The following is a 17756-nucleotide window of genomic DNA, read 5'->3' on the forward strand; positions in this document are numbered from 1 at the left end:
TCTCTCTCGTCAATTTTATCCTTCTAGGCTAGGAATCAGTTTCATGTAGTTTTAAGACAAGCTATCAGTATCAAGGAAAAATGAGAGCTTGCTCTCTTTTCATGGAACAGCCCATTAAGTTTATTCTTCCATGTGTTCATTTCTCTTTTTTTGAAAAACACTTTCCCTAAGTCCCCTTAAAAATCTCACTTCTTCCAATTTTTACAGAACTCCCATAGAATAAATCTGCTTATGTCTATGCTCACAGAAGACTCCTTTGGCCCTGCATTCTGGAATGTAACGTCTAGTTCCAATGTAATTCAGGGTACTACCACATGTTCGGTAATACATATTCAGCACTTGCACTTACACAAGTTTAAAATGGGTATTGATCTTGCTTTATAAATAGTTTCTAGGGACGGCGCCTGGGTGGCTCAGTCGGTTAAGCCTCTGACTTCGGCTTGGGTCATGATCTCACAGCTTGTGAGTTCGAGCCCCACATGGGGCTCTGTGCTGACAGCTCAGAGCGTGGAGCCTGCTTCAGATTCTGTGTCTCCCTCTCTCTCTCTGCCCCTCCCCTGCTCACATTCTGTCTCTCAAAAAATAAATAAATAAACATTGAAAAAAAATTTTTTAAATAAATATTAAAAACAAGTTAATAGTTTTTAGGGGCACCTGAGTAGCTCAGTTGGTTGACTGTCCAACTCTTGGTTTTGGCACAGGTTAGGATCCGAGGGTTGTGGGGTAGGATCCATGTTCAGCATGAAGCCTGCTTAAGATTCTCTCTCTCTTGGGGTGCCTGGGTGGCGCAGTCGGTTAAGCGTCCGACTTCAGCCAGGTCACGATCTTGCGGTCCGTGAGTTCGAGCCCCGTGTCGGGCTCTGGGCTGATGGCTCAGAGACTGGAGCCTGTTTCTGATTCTGTGTCTCTCTGTCTCTCTCTGCCCCTCCCCCGTTCATGCTCTGTCTCTCTCTGTCCCAAAAATAAATAAACATTGAAGATTCTCTCTCTCTTTCTCTCTCTGCCCCTCTCCCCCACTCATGCTCTCTCTCTCTTTCTCTCCCTCTAAAATAAAAAATAATCAAAAATTTTAAAATGTAGTCTTTAATTCCTCAGCTAACATCACATAACTTTTCTTCTCTTGGGTGACTTTCTCACACTGAGAGGAAGAAAGTACTTATATAGGGATTTAAATAAAATAACTCTCAAAGGACTGGCCAGGTAGTTTGTAGCATTCCCATCTGTTCTCATTGTCAACACGACGTGCCTTGTTCACAAAGCCTATGTTCAGGCAGCTCGAGGAAGTCGAGAAAGAATACAGGGTCGGATAGGGTTTCCTCCGAAGGGCATTTTGATGTTTTGTTCCTACTGTGCTACAGAAAAAGAAGGAAGCTATCGAAAATGGCAAACAACAAACTGAGAACACTTTAAAAGAAGGCAATGACATACTCAGTGAAGCCAACCGTCTTGCAGATGAAATCAACTCCGTCATAGATGTGAGTACTTGATAAAACCCAAAGGGAAAAGAAAATAATAATGATACAGGCTTTCATAAATAGGACACAATCAAAAAATCTCAGTAACATAAGCAAATCCTAATTTTTTTTCTTGTGGGTATCAAATTGTTTTTGGACTCTTCCATTATGCTTGTGCCTAGCTCTTGGCAACAGTTAAAACTTCACACTGTTCTCCCAACAGACATGAGAGGGTACTCATAAACACTCACGCAAACCTGTATTTTTTCCCACAGTGGTGAAGGGTATTTCTTATTCCTAGGATAGCCCTTCAAATCTGCTTCAATATTTATATAATGTTAGTTGAAAGAGAAATGTAAACTATTAGCAGACTTTTAATATCCTAATGCAGTAGACACTGTGGTATATGGGAATAGAAACACAGATGATCTAAAAGATCCTAATGATGACCACTTATGCATTTATACCTACAAAGTAGCATTTTCTTAGAAAAATATAGTTAGGTTCTTCTTGGTGTAAATTGGCTTCATATATTTCCTAATCCCTCTCATTAAATAACAGCTTTTATTCTGTCCTCTCTTTTGGCTGTGTTAGTAAAATTGAAATTTCTTTTTAAAAAGTAAGTGTGTGGAATTGTATCTCCTAGAGAAATTAGTAACCGATTGGAGGCTTGTAGTCACATACTTAAAATGCCCTCTCTTCTCTACACATCAGTACGTTGAAGATATTCAAACTAAGTTGCCACCCATGTCTGAGGAGCTGAAAGATAAAATAGATGACCTCTCCCAGGAAATACAGGACAGAAACCTTGCTGAGAAGGTGTCCCAGGCTGAGAGCCATGCAGCTCAGTTGAATGACTCATCTGCTGTCCTTGATGGGTATGTCATTTGTTGTCGCAAATGCCTTTGTATCTTGACGCTTGTCCAAAAGTTGTGACTCGCAGAAATGGTAGAGAATCTCTTTGAAATCTTGATTTCTCTAATTATGAGCATACGAGCTACTCGGTCTTTCTGTGGAAAAGCCTAATTAGGAGGGTCTGGGCAAAGTTCCACTGAAGCAGCTTCAAAAGTCTGAGTTAAAAGTGGATTCAAATATGGCTTGGTAGGGAGTGAACATAGCCCTAGGCTATGCTAAGAAAAAATATTTTTTATTCTTTATTAGAGAGCACAGTGGTTGCCTTATTAGCATTTTAAATAATAATATGTAAATACACATTCCATTTCAAATTCTAGTTTTATATTTTTAATTAAATCAAAACTATTGTTAAAAGACTGGCTTTTGAAAATGTGGCCCCATACATAGTCTTTAAGTCTTTTTTTTTTTTTTCTTTTCTGTTTCAAATTCCAGGGAGACACTACATAGTTCCCTTGTGTAATAGGCTAGGACTCTTATTTGGGTCAGAGGAGGGAGGGGCAAGTGACAAGGTGTGTTTGACCTATAAATAGCCTTCTACATGTAAGTGGTATGTTCCCCTACAATTTTGGAGTCATCATAATATAAATATAGGTCCTATAAACCCCAAGAAGAATTTTCTCGAATAAATCTGTTATTTAATATATAACATGTGTAAGGTTCTATTCCAATACTGAATATGCATGACACAAAGGAAAATATCCATGTTTGAAGACCCTGGACACAATTCACACTCAATTCATTTTACAGTAAACTATTACCAATTTTGCATGGAGGGTAGTGAATGGAGCAGTAAGTTAGAGGTCCACAGATACAAGCTCCAAGTTTTTAATTAGTGATGTGTCGGTCATGTAACCTGACACAAGCTATCTAACCTTCATTTATATCCATCTGGGAAGTACATCTATCCTAAAGAGATTTTGTGAAATTCATTCCAGTAATATGGTACAAGTGCTCTGAAACGTATAGCGTGCCTTACAAATGATATTAAGGATCATCTCACTGCTCACAGTTTGCATGGTGCATGAGGTTGCAGAAATGTTTGAGTGGGTATTAAAAAATATGTTGGTAGTATTTCATAGCTGAATTGTTTAGGAATATGAATTTAAATTGACAACTACAATATAATACAATAAGCAGATATTTCATGATGACTTGGAAATATAATTGTCCTGGCTGGGATCATTTGGAAGCTATATTTGTTATAAGTAGAATGTTCTTCATTTGGGTACCAACTGCTCTGATGTTCTTTTTTGGGGGTAATCCCAACAGAATCCTTGACGAAGCTAAAAACATCTCCTTCAATGCCACTGCAGCCTTCAATGCTTACAGCAATATTAAGGACTCTATTGATGAAGCTGAGAAAATTGCCCAAGAAGCCAAAGATCTTGCACATGAAGCTACAAAACTGGTAAGAACCAAATAGTGCTTCGTACTAAGAATGTGGGTCAATCTGTTTGAGTAAGTACCTAGACTAAATTTCTCAAATTGAAATGAGCTCTGGAAAATCCTAGTAAGTTAGAATATTTATTTTGAATTATTTTCAAAGGCTCCTTTTAAATCATATCCAAAATAAACATTCAGTGTTCTGTAATCATAACACAATTCTTTTCTCAGTCTCTCACTACTTGCCACTACTGATAAGGGCCTTGAAATTATTGCAGATGCCAAGCGGCTTTGTGCCACCAACTCACAGAAGAAAAACAGTCAAACATAAGACTCTGGAGAGGGAAATGTATTACTATTATTCCAAATATCATCAGTAAGAAAATGCCCAGAAAATTAACACCGCTGCTTATGGCTACCCACAAATTTGGTATATGGGAAGTTTGACTATAAAGTGTCCATTTTGCAAAACACATGAGATCATATGCTTCTAAACTCCTTATACTGTTTTTAGCACAATGGAAACCTTTGCTTTCAAAGCAACCTTTGACTGCTGTCATTGTTCAAAATAAATTTGGAATTAATATTTCAGAATTTGGGGGTTCCAATTATAGCACGTTATCTTGTGTATTTTTAATACTGACAAATCTCCATTCTTTATACATCAACATTTTTTAAATAAGTTATGTGATACAGCTTCATAATATTATTGTAGGTTATTGAAGGTTAGAAAACACTTCATAGGAAGCACATGGTGAGTTAAAATGTTCTGAATTAAATGTTCTGAATCCCTTTGGTCTTCACATCAAAATTTTGAGGAAAAAAAAAGCTTGATTGGACATTTGACTGTGAATGAAATACACATAAATATTTAGTGTTAGAGAAACAGATCAATATTTGTTGTGATTTAATATTGGGCACATAGGTATCTAGGATCTCAGGGATATTAAATGCATTTACTACACTCTTAGAATGTTTATTTAGTGATGGTAGTGAAAACATCATATTCCGTCAACAATTGCTACTGTTTCTGTTCCTCTGGAATAAGCTCTAATACCATATGTTCTGAGTATTTCTTATTCAAAATTGTGATACGACTATTGCAGAAACTTCCCTATGGCAGTTATCCTTTCAAAATGAACCTTTTTTTTTTTTTTAATCTAAACTATTTATCCATCTTCTCGTAATCTTCTATTTTAAAGACCCAAATTTCCAAGGTCACCATTTTCATTTGACCTATGCTTTATCGCAGGACCATTTTAAGCGTCTAACACAGTACCTGGCAAATAATAGGCACTCAGGAATGAATGAATGAATGTCATTCTAACTAATATCTTTCAAGTCTATTTACATTCATTTGTACCAATAAAAATCTCACTATTGTCATTACTTCATCTTTATAAACTTCTAACTATTATTTTATTAAAGAGCTGTTTTATTTCACCCAATTTTAATACTATCACCTTATGTCTAGAAGACTGACATTTTTATGCAGACACAAAATATTCACTTTCCTCAACACTGATGCTTATACGTGATAATCTAGACAGCCTCAAACACAGAGCTGGGATGAGTTGTAATGCTTTACAACATGTCTTCTTGTTATCATCATTCTTTCTCTCCTTCCATATCCCACATAAAAATAGTTAAATGTCTAAAAAAGTACAAAATAAATGCTAGGGGCACCTGGGTGGCTAAGTTGGTTAAGCGTCCAACCTCAGCTCAGATCATGATCTCACAGTTCATGGGTTCAGCACATTGGGCTTTGTGCTGACAGCCCGGAGCCTGCAGCGTGCTTTGGATTCTGTGTCTCCCTCTCTCTCTGCCCCTTCCCCACTTGTGCTCTGTCTGTCTGTCTCTCTCTGTCTCTGTCTCTGTCTCAAAAATAAATAAACATTAAAAAAATTTTTAAATAAATAAATTCTAAAGAGAATAGTTTATTAAATGGTTCTTAGCAAACTCAGAGAAGGCAGATTTGTCCCAGGAAGTTTATTGGACTAAACAGAAAGTTTGATTCATGAACAGAATAAATGAAGCTTTCATTTTAATGTCATGATAACATAGTTGTATTTTACTAGAAATTAAACATATTTGCCAATCATTACATTGCACAATTACGTAGATAGGACTAGAATGCCAGAAATGTAAGAGTCAGTATTATTGCTGGAGTGATAGATACATACAGAAGAGTGTGATTGTTATTTATGTATGAAAGAATTCAAGAGTAACAAATCAGAAGAGTCCTTTACACATTTGAGTCCAGCCCTAAAAAGAAGGAAAAATGTTCTCAATGAATCAGAAAGGAAGGACAAAGAAACAAAGCAGGAATTTATATGAGGAGAAAAATGGCCTGTTAGACAAGCAATAAAACAACCAATTACGACTGTGAAGAGATGGACATGAGATAATATGAGAAGAAAAAAGCCATAAGAACAGAAACAAATGAATGGTAGAAAAAACGACAAAGCATAACTGACAGCATTTTTAAAGTAACTTCGCTTTTTTAAAAACTACTTAAAGCTACCTGTTTATAAATACACACATTGTCATTGGAAGGAAAATATGAGAGAAATGTTTATCACTTAACTAAATAATAAGCAAGTGGAGTTTGTATACATTTAAAGATGATAGTGGAATATCCCTAAGCAATGATTAACAGCTACTTGTCTTGTATATATCATTTATTTAAATATTGAAATGAGGTATTTGGGGAAAGTAGACATTATGAAAAAATAGGTATGATTTTTCTGCTAGTGTTGGGTGGGAAAAATACTATAAAGCATTTGTTTTCCTACACATAATCTCCAAGATAACATTTCATGTAGTACCTCTCATTGGTGGGTGCAAGGAAAGAAGGGAAATACATCATAGGTCAGAAAAGAGAATATGATGATCCAATTATTTTGTTTTAATCCTAATTGTTTTGGTGCTATAAAAAGTCCTCAGATGCTAAAAGAACAGAGAATCAAACTTTTTAAAAAACTTTCCAGATGATAGATGAACTTAAAACCTATGTTATGAACCAAATCAGGTTTTAGAAGTAGGTGAACAAATAGATTTCACAGAAAGCTGGATCCTTGGAATGACCACCAGAGAGGCAACAGGCATGGCTTCAGTGGCCCTGAAATAGGAGGCCCTCTGCCCTTTCCACTGGAAAGGTCGTAGATGCTATGCATTTGAATCTGGTGCATTCCAATAACAACAAAAACAATTGAAAAGAAGGGTAATGTAGAATAAATCCCATAGTTCTGGTTCTTACACATCATGAGGAATCATCACACAGCAATAATCGCACAGTCTCACCTATTCTGAAATGTCATCTTCCTTCCTTTCCTGTCTCACTCCCTTGGTCTAAGTCAGTGCAGTGTGCTGTGTCATATATACTCCCATGTAGGCAGTCATCACCTTCCATTGGTATCTTGCATTTATAAATTTTTTTTTCAACGTTTATTTATTTTTGGGACAGAGAGAGACAGAGCATGAACAGGGGAGGGGAAGAGAGAGAGGGAGACACAGAATTGGAAACAGGCTACAGGCTCCGAGCCATCAGCCCAGAGCCCGACGCGGGGCTCAAACTCACGGACCGCGAGATTGTGACCTGGCTGCAGTCGGACGCTTAACCAACTGCGCCACCCAGGTGCCCCGGTATCTTGCATTTAAAAAAATGAATCACTCTTTCATTTCCTCTGGCAACAGAAAGTTTCCTCTCTTCAGTCCCCTCTTGTCACCCTGCAGTCATTGTCTGAAACTTCCTCTTTCCCTCTGCCTGTGTCTGTCTCTCTCATACACACATACCAACAATATTCATTAATACCCTCTAGCCCAGGATCCCCTTTCTCAATTAGTCTCAGCATTCAGTCTGAGCTTCACTAGAATGAGCATTAGGAATAGAAGAATTTATACTGGGCTTCAACCCCAGTATACTGTGTGTTTTTTATTCTCCAAGTTCAAGTTCTGTTTCTTGCTAAAATTATACATCATTCAAGGGAGTCATAATTCTAAAAATATTTAGCATGGTCTTTTCCAGGCATTTCTGGGAAAAAAAATAGTATAAAATACAGAAGAAAATAAAAGCAGTTTGTAAGTAATGCATTTTTCCCCCACAGAGACAAGGATAGTGAAATAGTAAAGAACAGTGCTGTATAATCAAGATGTAGGCTTTAGATAAACTACAGAGATGAGGGGAATGTCTAATATATATTTTAGGAGTGCCTGAGTGGCTCAGTCGGTTCAGCATTGACTCCTGAGCTCAGCTCAGGTCATGATCCCACTATTTGTGAGACTGAGCTCAGTGTCAGGCTCTGCACTGATAGCGGGATTATTTTCGGATTTCTCTCTCTCCCTTTGCCTCTCCCTCACTCTTGCATGTGTGAGCTCTCTTTCTCTGTCTCTGTCGCTCTCTCAAAAATAAATAAATAAAATAAATGCATCTATTTTATAGCAAGAAATATACCTAAAAATTAATTAAGTTTAAAGTTTTAACCTTGATTCTAATAAATACATAAACTGATAAACTGCTGTTGCAAGTGACTTTCCAGTATTTGTTCCTTAACATGTGGAAAATAGATACCCATAGAAACCTCAAAAGGAGCTTTCTCTTGCTTTAGGGTCAAGAGTCTAAGGAATAAACTAAATTTTTGTAAATTTTCTCTTATGTGGCAGATCAGTAGGGAGAAAAACGCTGATAGAAATTAAGGACACTAGAAAGGAAAGCCAAAGATTTCTGACAACATGCAGCCTGAGTTAATTCAGATCCATCCTGATGTTAGAAATTCATAGAAATGCTAAATAAATTATAACTCCCAAAATTTAATACATACTTCACTTTAGAAAGAAGCAGCAAAAGGAAATCTAGGGGCACCTGGGTGGCTCAGTCAGTTAAGCATCTGACTTTGGCTCAGGTTATGATCTCATGGTTCGTGAGTTCGAGCCCCACGTTGGGCTCTGTGCTGACAGTTCGGAGACTGGAGTCTGTTTCAGATTCTGTCTCTGTCTCTCTACCCCTCCCCTACTCTCTCTCTCTGTCTCTGTCTCAAATATAAAAAATACAACATAAAAAAATTTTTTTAATCTAAAAATACAGAGAGAGGTTAAAAAAGAATGGCACACTCTAGAGCTGGCACCTTGGTAGCTCAAAGAATTTGGAACATAAATATAGTTCCTAATGTCTAGGGGCTGGGATTTTAAAGACCAGGCAGGGAGAGATGACATCCCAGCCATCACCTTGAACCTACAAGAGGAGAAGTCTCTGACTGAAAGTACGTAAAAACGTGAGACTCTGGAACAATTGTCTTCATCAGTGAACACTCATGCCTTCCAGTTCAGGAACATTCCGAGAAGCCTTGTTTCTTTTCATGCCCTCATTGTGAAAAATGTCTCTCATAAGATGCTAAAATCACAAGCCTATGGATTGAAGTCCAAATTTATACCATTCATATGGTACAAGACTTTCCAAGCTGAGACATTAATGGAGGGGGTACTAGTCCTGGCTATTGAAACCTCTAGAGCATCTAGGAAGATGCAGAAAACTAGTCTTTAGATACAATATAAATAATCAAGTAGGAGTGAGGATAGGTAGGTAAAGTCCTTAACACGACCCTGAGATTATCAAAAAATCTAAAAGTGAATATAAAATGAAAGCGTTTAAATTATTAAAATTTTAGGAGAATGAATTGAAAAGATTGATGGAAGAGGAACTAAAGACTATGGAAATTTGTAAAAGAGACAGATAAAATTTCTAAAACTGAAAAATATAGTAATTAAAATTAAAAATTGAATGGGAGGACCAGACAACATATTAGTAGCAGATGAAAAGAGAATTAGTTAATTGAAAGAGTTGAAAACATTTCCCAGAATGCGACCAACATGGTAAAATATAAAAGGCACTTAAGAGACAGAGAATGCAGATTGTGAAAATGTAAGTCTGTGAGGAGTTCCAGAAGTTGAAAAGAGTGAGAATGAGGAGGAGTAATGGTCAAGAGATACTGAAAATTCTCCAGTATTGGTGAAAGATAGGAATTCACAAATTAAGGAAAATAATCATGATAAAATAAGTCCACACATGGAAAGATCCGTGTTAAACTTATAGAGACCAAATAGAAAAAGAAAACAAAATCTTAAAATAATCTAGAGAGCAAATGCAGATTATCTCCAAAGGAATAAGATTTGTCAGTTAGCATATATCCCATTGAAGTCACGATAGCAATCAAAAAAGAAAGGACTAGTATCCTCATGGTGCTGATATAATATGCTGGTCAACTCAAATTCCTATACCCTGCTAAACCTCATTTAGAGGGGAGGACAACATAATGGCATCTTCAGAGAAAAACTGAGGGTTTACCAATCATAGACTTTCACCAAGCTGCTATAAAACACACTTCAAAAGGAATGCCAATAAAATCAAGGAAATTGGGGATTAAAGAGAAAAGTGAACAGAAAAAGTAAATGTATACAATCTAAGCATTATGAAAATCATGATGATAATTACTAAATGTATGGAATTATTTTAAAAAGCATAACAAAAACATGAGAATAATAACATGATAATGGGGCAGATGGTCAGGGTTAGAAGTTTTTTAAAGTCCTTAAAATTTTGGGAGGACAGTAAAAAATTGGTTAGATTTAATCTTTTTTAAGTATATGTATTAAGCATTGAGGATAATTATAGAAGAATAAAAATAGTAGTAGTAATCAGAGTTCTCCAGAGAAACAGAAGCAGTAGGATGTAGATAGCTAGATGGATGGACAGATGGACAGATGGATGGATGGATGGATGGATGGATAGAAAGAAAGAAAGAAAGAAAGAAAGAAAGAAAGATAGATTTGAAATTTGTCTTTTTTTTTTTTTTTTTTTTTTTGTCTTAAGGGGAGGGACTGTCAAGTCTGAATTCTTCAAGACAAGCCAGTAGGATGGGGACTCACAGAAGAGTTGATGTAGTCTCAAGTCCAGAGATAGTCTGGAGGCAGAATTCTTTATTTTTGAGGGATGCCAGTCTTTTCTTTTAAGACAATTAACTGATTAGATGAGGTTTACCTACCTTTGATAGAGAGTATTCTGCCTTACTCAAAGTCTACTGATTTAAGTGTTAATTACATCTAAGAGAGACTTTCACAGCAAGGTGTAGACTGACCAAAAACTGGATACCATAGCCTAGCCAAATTGACACATAAATTTAACCATAACAAACAGCTATACTTTCCAAATAAATGAAGAGGAAAAAAAAATGTGGAGAGCGAAATTTTCAATCAATTCTATAAAAGGCAAAAAAAAAACGAGAAAGAAAACAAGCAAAAATAAATGGTAAATATAAAGCATAAAATGTGATAGAATTAAATCAAGATACATATAGGCCAGGGTAATTATTACTAACTACCTCAAGAAATAACCCCTGAAAATTCAGTTGCTTACATCGCAATCTAAATTGATTTCTCATATCATACTCAATGTGTTTCAGAACACCCTACTCCATCTTGTAGCTACACCATACTACATAGCCTCCAAGGTTGTCCTGGCAGGGAAAGAGAGAGACAAAAGAGACATGCCTACTCTTCCCTCCCTTGGCCTGGACGATATCTGCTCTATTGATCAGGAATAGTCACATGCCTCAATCGAACTATAAGAGAGGCTAGGAAAAATGGGCACATAGAACTTTTGATGAGCATTAAATGTCTCAGTTTCAAGTTATCTTCATAATAAATATAGGTTAAAATTACTAGTTTTATGACAATATTATATTGGATTCAAAGTGTTTAACAAACACAGCCATCTGTATATGACATACACAAAATAACATTAACTCTTAGGGTACAGAAGACTGAAAAAGAAGGGATGCAAAAAATATACACCAGGGTAACTCTAATCATAAGAAAGCTGGTATATTAATATTAATAAACAAAATAGGCTCTACATTTTAAAAAAGTTATGAGAGATAAAGAAAACCTCTCAATATAATAAAAGAATCAAATTAGCGGGAAGATTAAAAAAATTTTGAACCCAAAGAGTAAGAATGAATAAAGGCAAAAGTCAGAATGAGGAAATCAACATATCCACAATAATAGTGGGAAGTTTTACCATTTCTCTCTTAAAACTTCATACGTCAAGCAAGGAGATGTAAGGATGAAGGAGATTTGAAAAGTACAATAAACAAGCTTGATTTAATGGTCTTATAGAACTCTACATCAGTTAGATAATTAATTCTATATGCCCCATTATATAAAGCATACATGAACCTTAAAAAAAAAAAAAAAAGACCATGAACTAGATGACAAAACAAGTATAAGCAAATCCTTTTTTTTTTTTAATTTTTTCATGTTTGTTTATTTTTGAAGGAGAGAGAGACCGAGGGTGAGTGGGGGAGGGGCAGAGAGAGACGGAGACACAGAATCTGAAACAGGCTCCAGGATCCGAGCTGTCCACACAGAGCCCGACGCGGGGCTGGAACTCACGAACCACGAGATCATGACCTGAGCCAAAGTCAGACGCTTAACCGACTGAGCCACCCAGGCGCCCCAGGCAAATCCTAATGAGCCAGCAGCATCTAGACTGTATTCTCTGATCATGGTGCAATAAAATTAAGAAATTATGCAGAAAGATTGCTCCCCAAAAATGTTTTAAAGAAAAATCACACTTCAAAGTAATTCATGGGTCAAAGAAAAATGGAGTTTGAAATTACAACTATGAAATATTTAATAGCTAAATGCAAATAAAACTTCTACACATCAAAATTTGTGAAGTACAAATAAAGTGTCACTAAAGTGGCAAGTGAAGTTTGAAATGCAGATATTAGGAAAAAACAAGAACTGAAACGAATTATCTAAAGTTTCTGTTCAAGAAATTAAAAATAATATATAAACGAAAAAAAAGAAAAGCAGAAATTAATGACCTAGAAAAAATATTAGGATTGACAAAATGGAAAGCTGATTCTTGCAGTAAACAGGCAAAACAAGAATAATTAAGCAGAGCTGACACCTATAGACAGGATTAGGAATGAAGACAGGGAAATGACTCTAGAGATAGTATAGATTTAATAAATATGGATGTACTTGAGTACATGAGCAACATTATTCAAATAAATTTGAGTGTTTGATGAAGTGGACAATAAATCTAAATTTACTAAAAAGAAATAGTAAACCTGAGTAGAAATCTAGTCATTAAATGAGTTGAGTCAGTAGTTAATAGTCTACCTATAACAAAATGATAATGTCTACCAAAATTTCAAGGACTCAATATCCAAAACATTTTAAAGACTAGAAAAACAATGACAGAGTCCCTGGCTTATTTTATGAGGCTGGTATGGTCTTGATGGAGAACACTGTACAAGACAGTATTTTTTTTTTTAATTTTTTTTTTCAACGTTTATTTATTTTTGGGACAGAGAGAGACAGAGCATGAACAGGGGAGGGGCAGAGAGAGAGGGAGACACAGAATCGGAAACAGGCTGCAGGCTCTGAGCCATCAGCCCAGAGCCTGACGCGGGGCTCGAACTCCCGGACCGCGAGATCGTGACCTGGCTGAAGTCGGACGCTTAACCGACTGCGCCACCCAGGCGCCCCTGTACAAGATAGTATTAAAAGAAAAACCAGGGGGACCTGGATGGCTCAGTCAGTTAAGCATCTGACTTTTGCTCAGGTCATGATCTAGTGGTTCATGATTTTGGGCCAGGTGTCGAGATCTGTGCTGACAGTTCAGAGCCTGGAGCCTGCTTTGGATTCTGTGTCTCCCTTTCTCTCTGCCCCTCATCTGCTCATTCATTCTTTCTTTCTTTCTCTCTCTCTCTCTCTCTCTCAAAATAAAAAATATTTTAAAAGTTTTTATAAGGAAAGAAAAACTATAGGTCAATCATAAATAGAGATGTAAAACTTAAAATATTATCAAACCAAATCCAAATATATATATATTTAGAGATCTAGACAAATACAATAAAAAGTTAATAGTAGTCAAATATGGTTGATGAGAGTACAGGTATCTATATTAATTTCTGTTCTTATCAATATACTTAAATTATAAGTGTTTTAACTGAAATGAAAGTAAGAGGAAATTGAAAATCAGTTCTGAGGAATATCTGCCCTGAAAAATATAAGGAAAGTGGTTCTTAAGTCTCCTGAAAATGAAGCAGCCGTCCCCATCCTTCACACCAATAAGAGGCCCTAAATTTCTTTCTTTTAAAATTCATGATGCATGCATATTTTATTTGCTTTTAAATTGAAAAGAGAAGCAGGTAATTTCAAGCAACAGCTCCCTGACCTAACTTTTCTCACCTTTAAACTCACACCCCCAGGTACAATCATTGCTAAGTCTTCCAACAATTTCTTCTCCTTAAATATCTCTTGATAATATTATGATCATGCTATCAGGTGACTCATCACTTTAGGTTATGATCTGTTTAGTTACTGCCGTGATAAATGGCCTGAAGTTCACTTCGATTGTATCACATCACATCTCCTTCCCACATATCTCCCAATGTGTGTACCTTACTGTGTCTAGATCCTTTAGTGTTTTCTTTTTAAACTTAAATTTTTTAAACTTAGAGCTTTATACGGGGCGCCTGGGTGGCGCAGTCGGTTAAGCGTCCGACTTCAGCCAGGTCACGATCTCGCAGTCCGTGAGTTCCAGCCCCGCGTCGGGCTCTGGGCTGATGGCTCAGAGCCTGGAGCCTGTTTCCGATTCTGTGTCTCCCTCTCTCTCTGCCCCTCCCCCGTTCATGCTCTGTCTCTCTCTGTCCCAAAAAAAATAAATAAACGTTGAAAAAAAATTTTTTTTTTAAACTTAGAGCTTTATTTCTTGTTCCATCAATGATGGACCCCCCACTCTGTAAAGTACAGATCTTTGTGCCCTCATCCTTTTTCTAGTTCTGTTTCTCCCTGTCCTCCTTCTAACTTCTACCGTTTTAACTTCCATATCGTCCTGCTAATAACATTCATATTTTGTCTATAACTATAACTTTGATTAATTAGAAGCATTTCCTTAAAAGACCCCCTCAGATTAGCGGGCACCTGGGTAGCTCAGTCAGTTAAGCATCTGACTCTTGATTTCGGCTCCAGTAATCTCATGTTTCCTGGATCGAACCCTGCTGTCAGTGCAGAGCCTGCTTGGGATCCTCTCCCACTCTCTCTCTCTCCCTCCCTTGCTCAAGCTCCCTACCTCTCAAAATAAACAAACAACCTTTAAAAAAACAAAGGGGCGCCTAGGTGGCTCAGTCAGTAAAGTGTCTGACTTTGGCTCAGATCATAATCTCACAGTTGTGGTGTCGAGCCCTGCTTTGGGCTCTGTGCTGACAACTTGGAGCCTGGAGCCTGCTTCAGATTCTGTATCTTCCTCTCTCTCTGCCCCTCCCTTGTTTGCACTCTGTCTCTCTCCCTCTAAAAACTACATAAACATTAAAAAAGACCTTGGATTGTTTTCAGTGGGGGAACCCTGGGGGCACTTGATGTCTGGTTGCTGTTTGCTCTGCGCAACCGCAACCGTGAAGGGGTGAGAGGCACTCCACTCTGCAAAAGGACTTGCAGGGAATTATCTATTCCTATTCTCATGACTGATTCTCCTCCTTTACCCTCACCTGTTGTTTCTGAGGCCTGGCCTTCTTCAGATTCTGTGGGCCCCCAACCTGGCTTATACCCTCCTGAGCAAGATGAGGGTACAGTAACTGCAGTGGATTGACGGGGAGGAAGTATCTGAAGACCCCTGCTGATGTGGTTAGAGAAGTACATTGGCTCTGCTAAAGTGAAGATTCCTCTGCTGAAGTAACACACTTTCTCTTACCTCCTTTTCTTCATATCATCTTAATTCCTACCATCTTCCCTGCACAGTTACTCCATTTTATTTAGTCTCTTGGTACTGTTTCCTGAAAACAGTGTTTTCTTGCTCAAGATTCAGATTTTAAATTAGGTAATCCAGAGGAGTCTTTTGCTTTCTTCCTATATTTTACTTCCTCATGGGAAAGGTAGTCAAGGGTCCCCACTAACCGACGGAGTGGTTGGATGAGTCAGAAAAAGGTGTATCACTGGGTGAGATGCACCGGGCACACGGTGTGGTGAGCAGTAAGGTGGCCAGTTTCAGTGCCCCTTTGAGCAAACCTTTGGGTCAGATACGGACTTCACAGCCCCGAGATCCCTGGGCTTTAGAAAATGCTGAGTCTCTCTGCTTGCTCCCTGCTATGCACAGTGGGGGCGGGGGAGCATGCCCTTTCACTGTGGTGACTGTGGTGTTTTGTTTTCTTCCTACTTTTTCCAGAAGACGATATCCCCAGAATTAAAATGTAAGCTGATAATAGACCCCTAGTGGACGGAAACATGGATCACCACAATGGACCCCCTGAATATTCCACTCTTTCTCACACAGTGTGCCATGATTTTCATATGGGCAATGCCTGATGTACAAGAGCTGATCACTAAATGTAGATAGCCCCCTCCCATCTCCAAACACTAATGCCAGAAATCTAGAATGGCCAGGGTGCTTCAGATTTTCACAGTTGACAAGATAGTTATATTGCTACAAGATATAGGAAAGTTGAAGAGGAAGGCAATTTGAAAGGAAAAATAAAATTACTTTCTTTCCCTATTTAGTTTGAGATAGTGTCTGAATATCTGTTTCAATGTAGATGTCATGTGGGATTTTCTTTTTAATGTGTCAGAATTAGGTTCTAGTGGTATACTGGAATTTCTAAATTTCGTTGGAGAAAGTTGACAGCAAGACAGAATTTGGGGATTAGAAGATCTGCTTTCAAATTAAGTGCGTTGTGTAGTCTATTCTGATTCATCCTTTGACTTGACTCATATGGTAAATATAGTCCCTAGAGCCCAAATCTTTTTAACTGATTTCATATTTGATCTCCAACTGCGTGAGATGATTTCTTACTCTTCATTGGCCTAGTTATAATACTTACAAGAGGTGCTCATGAATTATTTATTAAGTGTGTGGTATTAAGCATGTCCACATTATAATTTTTTACTTCAAATTTTTAAAAACTGTAACCATATATTTATTTATTTATTTATTTTTACTTTTTTGACGTTTATTTATTTTTGAGACAGAGAGAGACAGAGCATGAACGGGGGAGGGTCAGAGAGAGGGAGACACAGAATCTGAAACAGGCTCCAGGCTCCGAGCTGTCAGCACAGAGCCCGACGCGGGGCTTGAACTCACGGACCGTGAGATCATGACCTGAGCCGAAGTCGGCCGCTCAACCGACTGAGCCACCCAGGCGCCCCTGTAACCATATATTTAATGTACTTAATGTGTAAATAGCATTATGAAAAACAGCACAAAGGGTAATCAGATAATCAGAATTCTAACCAGTCCTCAAACCAGCAATAATTATATGTTTTCATTTGTCCTACTAATAAAAATAATGCTTTTCAACTTTTTCCTGGTTTATTCTTTTCCTTTATTATGTTTTCTTTCCTATTATTATTCTTTCCTTTAATATTAATATTCCTAATAATTTCTTCTTATTTATTAGTTTTTGAGTCCTTATAATAGCAAGATTCTTTTGACATCATTGCTATTGGTCTATGAACCATAAAGTTAAACACTGTGAATCTTGCAATAGTATGATTAAACATTAAGGCATTTCTAATGAGTGTTTGTTTGGAAGTATGGTCATATCTTCTCTTCAGTCTGTCCTATTTAGTATTTGCTTTGTATAATTGGATGAACCAAAATACATAAAGAATACTTGCAAGGTCATTTTTGAGTTTTTATTTCCTACATAAAGGACCATGCAAATATTAGCAGAGTACATATTGAATTCAAAAGGCTCAATAAAATATGGTGTTAGTCAAGTTGTACATTTTAACTCACACAAAACTTGTATTTTATTCTGTCAACCACTGCTTTAGAAGTCAAACAGTAGTTTTGACTTCTTATTAATATCTATAATCATTGGAATTTAAATTTTATAGCAGTGTAATATTAATGAGAACATGGTATAAATCCATAATTGATATGACAATTAAATCTGCCAATAAAACTGGTGAGCATCTTTTTCCTCCATCAGCAGTTCAGCA

The 17756-nt window shown here is 37.1% G+C and overlaps 1 protein-coding gene across 8 annotated transcripts in view; it reads left to right on the plus strand.

Moving 5' to 3' along the window:
* LAMA2 (laminin subunit alpha 2) overlaps positions 1–17756 on the plus strand; it is a 614828-nt gene that overhangs the window by 489853 nt on the left and 107219 nt on the right. For all 8 annotated transcript variants that reach the window (XM_045499528.1, XM_045499531.1, XM_045499530.1 and 5 more), the window contains 3 exons: positions 1359–1475; positions 2169–2332; positions 3639–3777. In XM_045499528.1, the coding sequence (XP_045355484.1) occupies positions 1359–1475; positions 2169–2332; positions 3639–3777 (420 nt within the window). The remainder of the gene's footprint in view (positions 1–1358; positions 1476–2168; positions 2333–3638; positions 3778–17756) is intronic.

This window comes from Leopardus geoffroyi, chromosome B2 (genome assembly GCF_018350155.1).
Source record: "Leopardus geoffroyi isolate Oge1 chromosome B2, O.geoffroyi_Oge1_pat1.0, whole genome shotgun sequence".
In the NCBI taxonomy this organism is placed as follows: domain Eukaryota; kingdom Metazoa; phylum Chordata; class Mammalia; order Carnivora; family Felidae; genus Leopardus; species Leopardus geoffroyi.